At 43.4% G+C, this 7,207-nt stretch overlaps 1 protein-coding gene across 1 annotated transcript in view; it reads left to right on the top strand.

Annotated features, from left to right (window-relative positions):
- Tmem200a (transmembrane protein 200A) overlaps window positions 1–6,741 on the top strand; it is a 74,548-nt gene extending 67,807 nt beyond the window's left edge. The window contains exon 2 of the mRNA XM_004630257.2: window positions 3,916–6,741. Within this exon, the coding sequence (XP_004630314.1) occupies window positions 3,931–5,403 (1,473 nt within the window). The 5' untranslated portion in view covers window positions 3,916–3,930 and the 3' untranslated portion in view covers window positions 5,404–6,741. The remainder of the gene's footprint in view (window positions 1–3,915) is intronic.
- The last annotated feature ends 466 nt before the right edge of the window (window positions 6,742–7,207 follow it).

Raw genomic sequence — 7,207 nt, forward strand, 5'->3', positions numbered from 1 at the left:
AATTTCTTGGTACATTTTAGGTGTACATATTGATCACATTCATTATAGGGAATATGTATATATACATAAATTGAGTCTTTTTTTCTTCACATTTCTCTTTTCTCAACCCCTCTTCCCCTCCTTATGTAAAACAGCTTTGTTTCCATCTTCTTCTTTTCTTCCCATTTCCCCCCTTTCTTCTTTTCCCCTTCCTAGACTATTTTTTTTTTTTTTGAGGGGGGGTTGTATTTTTAGGGAAGGGTCTACAGGGTGTTCAGGGTCTCACTACTAGATTTGTGGTGATCCGCCTGCTTACAGCCTCCTAAGAGCTGAGATTACAGATGCATGCCACCAAACCCAGTCTGAATTGCCATCTCAGGGCATCCTGCGGATGGGGCTGGCACGGCAGGCCCAGGGATTGAACCCCCGGTCCCTGAGCCTGCTTGCAGGTGCTTTAATCCACTGATCTATTTGGCTGGCCCCCAACTCTTTTTCTTCTTAAAATTTAGAAGTTGCTATGACTTGTTGCCATAAGGAAGTGAGTGAACAACTATAACCCCCTGCCAGCAAAACACATACAGAATAAAGCAGGGATGGAAGGGTATGTAGGATGGAGACCATGTGGCTCCACAGCATAAATAATAGAAGAGATTGGGGCAGGTTTTGTGTGTGCTGCACACTTCTGACAACTGGCACCGCGGTGGAGAGATGAGCCCGTGGGCTCACCACTCTGGCTTCATGGCTTCTCTAGGCTTTGTGACAGTGTCTCTGCATCCTTGTGTGGTCCCCGGTGTCTGTCCCTCACTGCTACTTTCATTACTGGTTGAGATTGACTTTCCTAATCCAATGACAACAGTACTCATGTCATGCTCTCGCTCCGCTCTAGGGAGTGCAGCAGCCGAGCCTTTAGCAATGGTGCCTCACCTGCCCAGCCTGTGTTCTTCCCCTGGACCATCGCTGGAAGGCTGCCAACCTGACCGTTCACTGTGCTGAGTGTGAAGACACTCCTTCCTAAGTGGAGCCTGCTGGAAAGTCCTTCCTGACCGCAGCTCCCATCCCTGGAGTCGGTTATCCTGTTCTGTGTTGGGCCATCGGCTCTTCCCTCAGGTTTCAAGCTCTTTGAAGCAGCCACTAAGTCCCTTCACCATTGTCTTCCCTTGAGCTGTAGTTTGGGTCCCTGAGAGACATTTGAGGCTCTTGTCCAGCGCTGAATATCATGTATCCTCTTAAAGGAGGTACTGGCACTAAACCTTTAGTCTTGACCAGGTGAAATTCCCTGCATAAACTCTGATCCCCTCACTCTTACTCTCTTATTTCTGAACCATTGTGGAGTTCATTTTCTGTAAATGTTTGCACTGTTAGACTCCCTGCCTCCTCCTCTTGTGTAGTCCAAGTTCCTTACAGTGCAGGCTCACAGCCACTGCCCCTCTCCCCCAACTTTCAATGTTCATATCATTGTGAAAATATTTTCTTCTGTTCTGGCCCCTTTTCCTCTTCTGTCAACCTCAGGAATGGGAAACAGCAGAGCCAGTAGAGAATGTTTTAACAAGTGGTGGAGGACCAGAATTCTGTGTGGAATGCAAATCGCTGTGGTTGCTTTTCAATCAAAGGAAAGGCTTTTGCCTTTGTTTCTCTTTCTTTCTGAAACCCATCTATTCAGAAAGATTTCAGAGCAAATCCTTGTCTTGCCATATGGAAATAATTGGGTTAGATGGCTGCTGTCTAAGGATTTTCTTCAAACATTTGGAACTGGTTTGGGTTCAAGAAAGTATAGGTTGACGCTACACTTCATGTTAGCCAAGTTTTGAAAGAGGTTCTGAGCTGTAGTGTGCAGTCTCTGATGAATGTCATGGACTAGGGCTGTGTGTTGCAATTTAGGTGGTCTTTCTAACATTAAACTCTGTTCATCATTATAATTCCACTGAAGAATGGCTTTACTCACCAGCTTACTATAATGGTGTGTACCATCCACAGCCCTGTTATTTCAACACAATTCAGAAATCATACATAGGAACTCAAAAGAAAAGCTTGATTTTGCAAGATGAGATTTGAGGCTCTCTCAGCTTAGAGTGTCTTTCCTTTTCCTCCCAAGTTGGCAGTTTGAGGATTATTCATAGTAAACAAGATGTATTATCAACTCTCAAAATGTACCTTTTTGGTTGGAAATTAATTTTATTCACTATCATTTTAATTGGAAAAGTGAATATAGTAATAGGGTCATTCTAGGGAAAAAATAATTCCTTTATTCAAAATTCTAGCAAATACTTTTTGAATATCAGCTATGTGCAAGGTGCATTAGTGAATGTTTCTGATGATAAAATATGAATTCCGTTTGATGTACTTCAGATTCTTCCACAAACATGGAAGAATTGAACATTATACTATGTCAGGAGCCATTAAAAAAACCGGCCCAAAAGCCCCCAAGGAAGAAAACCCGGGGCAAAAGGAAGGGGGATCTTCCAGGGAAGATCTTGCAAAGGAAGTGGATCATGAGTCTGATGATTAACCTGAGTCAAGATGCAAAGATGCTGGGTGATGGGGAGTGATACAGACAGGACATTGGGGACATTCTTAACAAAGTCTCTCAGAGGCAGTACTGAGCAGAATATGTAGGAGAAACAGGAAATGTTGGTTGGGTTCCAGTTACATGCAATTAAAACAAACAGAGATAAGGTTAAACTCGGTGGGTCTGCAAGCCCAGATTAAACTCGGGTAATGTGGAATGTTTCCCCGTTATTCCACTCTTTAAACCATCTCAGATGTGTGTCATAGGACAGTTGGCCTGCTATGTGCTTCTCAGCTTGATTGTAAAGTAAGAGAAACTGCAGTTTGAAGAGATTTTTGGGGAGGTTGGGAAATTATTCTGATAGTCACTCAGAGTTAATAGAAGCTGCACTAGGTTGGGTGGAGCAGGATTGGAATAGAGGAATAGAGAAGAGGTACAACTGCTTGGAAGAGAAGTGGAAGGGGAGGAATTGTGGAATACTGTGAGGAGCCAGGCCTGAGAACTGACCCCATTAAGAGCCAGACAAGGCAGGAGGCACAGCGGGTAGAAGCTGAGCTCAACTTTGCTAGTGGTGCCCCATGTGTTCTCCAGGGGGCAGTTGAAAATGTGAAACTGAAACTCAGGATATGACCCAGAGCATAGATGTGGGACTCATCAACATAAAGGAAATAGTGGAAGATGCAGAGCGGATATGAATGCAGAGGAGAATGGGGCTAAGCGTGGGCCTCTGGGGGAAGGGTGGTACCCATTGAGGTAAGGGTCAAGGAGCCAAAAGTGAAATCAGATCATCTGTGAGGTCGGGGTAGAACCAGGCCTCAGTATTGACCAAGTCTAAGGAAGAGAGGGTTCGGAGAGAGGAGCAGTGGTGGTGCACATGGGCGCAGAGATGTAAGAAAAGCGAAAGGGGTAGGGGGAGGAGGCATGGCGTGTTCTCGGGAGTGGTGCTAGAGGCCCAGATTGCTGGGGTGTGTCCTCTTTGTGAGAGTGGGGTTTATATTTAGCCTGTTAGACTTTTTGTATTCTTCCATCTTGCTTAAATAACAGAAATGATTATGGTGTGTGTGTGTGTGTGTGTGTGTGTGTGTGTGTGTGTGTGTGTATGATGTGTGTGTGACGAGAGAAAAACAGACTTGTGATTATGCCACTACTTTATATGATGCAATAAAATATTTTTTTAAAAATATACTTTGAGCTCACAGTGCATTAATACTGTGAACACTTCATTTAGCCAAAAAAATCAGATCTCCAAAACTTTATGTACGTCCATCAACAAAGTGTCTATCAGAGCTGTGTCCCTGAAAAGGATATTTTTATGTCTCATTTAATTACGTGAAACAATAGCCTCGAATGCCACGTGTGTAGTTCTTGAACTAAGCTGATGTTTCACCCTGGAATACATTTTGATCGTCACCCATCTTCTTTGCTTTCAGGACGAAGACTGAGCTATGATAGCCACTGGCGGGGTGATCACTGGCCTGGCGGCCCTGAAACGACAGGACTCTGCCCGATCCCAGCACCACGTCAACCTCAGCCCCTCCCCTGCCACTGAGGAGAAGAAGCCTGTCAGGAGGCGGCCCCGGGCCGATGTCGTGGTTGTTCGTGGCAAAATCCGGCTTTATTCTCCATCTGGTTTCTTTCTCATTTTAGGAGTACTTATCTCCATCGTAGGCATCGCAATGGCTGTCCTTGGATATTGGCCCCAAAAAGAACATTTCATCGACGCTGAAACAACCTTGTCGACCAATGAAACTCAGGTCATCCGGAACCAGGGCGGTGTGGTGGTTCGCTTCTTTGAGCAGCATTTACATTCAGATAAGATGAAAATGCTGGGCCCTTTCACCATGGGGATTGGCATTTTCATTTTTATCTGTGCGAATGCCATTCTGCATGAAAACCGTGACAAGGAAACCAAAATCATCCACATGAGAGACATCTACTCCACGGTCATTGACATCCACACGCTGAGAATCAAGGAGCAGAAGCATCTGAATGGCCTCTACTCTGGCTTGATGGAGGAGCCGGAAGTGAAGCAGAACGGGAGCTCCTGTGCTTCCAGGCTAGCAGCAAATGCAGTCACCTCTCTCTCGGGCCTGCGGGGCAGCTTTCGGATGGACAGCTCTGTGGAAGAGGATGAGCTCATGCCCAGTGAGAGGAAGAGTTTGGGCCATCTCATACCCCCTTTGCTCTCTGACAGCTCTGTCTCTGTCTTTGGCCTTTATCCACCTCCTTCCAAGACAACTGAGGATAAGACCAGCGGCTCTAAAAAATGTGAAACCAAGTCAATTGTGTCATCGTCCATCAGTGCTTTTACACTGCCTGTGATCAAACTTAATAACTGTGTCATTGATGAGCCTAGTATAGATAACATCACTGAGGATGCTGATAACCTCAAGGACAGGTCGAGGAATTTGTCAATGGATTCGCTTGTGGTCCCTCAGCCCACGCTGGGTGAATCCTTCCAGCCTGTTAGCATGGGGCTCCCAAGGAATAATTCCATTGGGGAGTCACTGTCCAGCCAGTACAAGTCCTCTGTGGCCCTTGGACCTCGGGCTGGACAGCTCTTGTCCCCTGGGGCTGCGAGAAGACAGTTTGGATCCAATACATCCTTGCATCTGCTCTCTTCGCACTCCAAATCCCTAGACTTAGAGCGATCCTCCACACTAACAGTTCAGGCTGAACAGCGGAAACACCCCAGTTGGCCTCGGCTGGATCGGAGCAACAGCAAGGGCTACATGAAGCTGGAGAACAAAGAGGACCCGATGGATAGGCTGCTTGTGCCCCAAGCAGCGATCAAGAAAGACTTTACCAATAAGGAAAAGCTTCTTATGATTTCAAGATCTCATAATAACTTGAGTTTCGAACACGATGAGTTTTTGAGTAACAATCTAAAGCGAGGAACTTCTGAAACAAGGTTTTGATGTTTAAAAAGGTATCATTTTCTAAGGGTATATATTTTAAAACTGTTTTCACCAGCGCTTCCTTCTTAAAGCATTGGTTGTAACCTTCCTAAAATAAGTGTTCTCTGGTGTACAAGAGCTGGCTGCTTCAGTCTGTAATGGAGATGGTTGTATGTTTAGGCAACGAATTCGTTTTGCCGTGTTTGCAAAGCATGATCTCTTTTTTCAATATGAGTACAGAAATGTTTGCTTTGCAGTTAACACTTTGCTTTACTTTGAAGTTCTCCCATTGGTTGTCAGAGTCAGAGAATGAATGGGGTTCAGTAGGGAAAACACCAGCGTGTGGACATTATTCCACTGTACCAAATTCAGGCCCAGCACTCAATATATATGAGTATAAATGCAGTTCTTAAAATGTGGTTTTTAGAATAATTACTTTATTGTTGAATTAATTACATTACTTTAAGGGAAAGAGATCTAAACAATGGGAATTAGACAAATTGGTTTAGCTCTTTGTAAGCTCAATAATCAGGATTGGGTAAGTTGCTTGTGATTATTATGATGAACTCTAGGTAGATAGCATTTTTCCAATGTGAGTTTTGTTTTAGTGATTTTTTTTTAACAAGAAACCATATATTTAAGAACCATGGATGGCTGAGAATGCCAGACATACTTAATGGATAAATGCACAAAAAATCCATTAACTTTAGATATTCAGTATTAAAATTTGTTTGCAAACTGACTTAAAAATGAATGAGCCACTGTAGTTCGTAGAAATGCTGTCTTAAAATCATTATATACTGGAAGAAAATGTTGACCAATGGATAAAGACACATTTATAATGTTAATAGTTAGTAGTCCTCAGTCTCACCACTTTCCTCCAGCCATCTGTTACCACCCAGTATCCACTCATTCCCACAACTTTATTCCCCAGAGTAGGCTTAGATCCTGTTGTTTAGGAAGTAGTGGGCTAACCCTGACATTTATTTTTATCTTCTCATGCCACCAGAAAGTGTAGTCCTTGGTGAACTGCCTTGAAATTAACCTTGTGCTCGAAAGCCTTATGCCACCCCAAAGACTTGCGGTATGATAAACTTAGAATTGTAGTTTTCAGTTATTGAAGACACTAACAGCTAAAACAGATACATCCATTAGAAATGTTCATGTTTTTTGTTAAGGTAACATATTTTAAAGAATTGTTGAGTGTATTACTCAGGAAATATTATGAATTTCTCCTAAGGCCTAAGGCAGGAGAGCAGAAAGGACCTACGTCTGTACATGAGGTCCCCAAGGCCAGCTGTGATGACAACGTGAGCTCCCCTCAGCTACTTGTGCTGCTTATTAAAACATCAGGCCTGTGTATTGTACTAGAGTAGCCTCAGTATTTTACTATAAAGCATTTAATAAAAATCTCTTCTTAATAGAGTTTTCTGTTCTTCATACTTTTGCTGTTATTTTTAAATGAAATACAGTACTGACAGTACTCTTTTCCAAACTTTCAGATACACTCCACTGAGGCTCTGAGCACTCCAGTAACTCTAGTATTTGTACTTGGAGCCTTGGCTTTTTAATTTTGCTTCTACTAGGTTCAAGAGCTACATCTAGTCACTTGGTTTATTAGGCTGTTTTCCTATTTTGTTGACTTTCAGAAAAATAACTAAACACAGCGCTCAGCGAATGTCAGCAGCACTCCCAGATCTGAGGACAATGGCTCTCAGCACCCTTGTGTGACAGATGACTACAGCCATATAATTTGCTCAGTATTCCACCCAAAGAGCTCTAAAAATTTGAAGGGGATTAAACAGCATGGGTCTTGGAAGATTCA

The sequence above is a fragment of the Octodon degus genome, unplaced genomic scaffold (assembly GCF_000260255.1).
Source record: "Octodon degus isolate 3935 unplaced genomic scaffold, OctDeg1.0 scaffold00034, whole genome shotgun sequence".
In the NCBI taxonomy this organism is placed as follows: Eukaryota; Metazoa; Chordata; class Mammalia; order Rodentia; family Octodontidae; genus Octodon; species Octodon degus.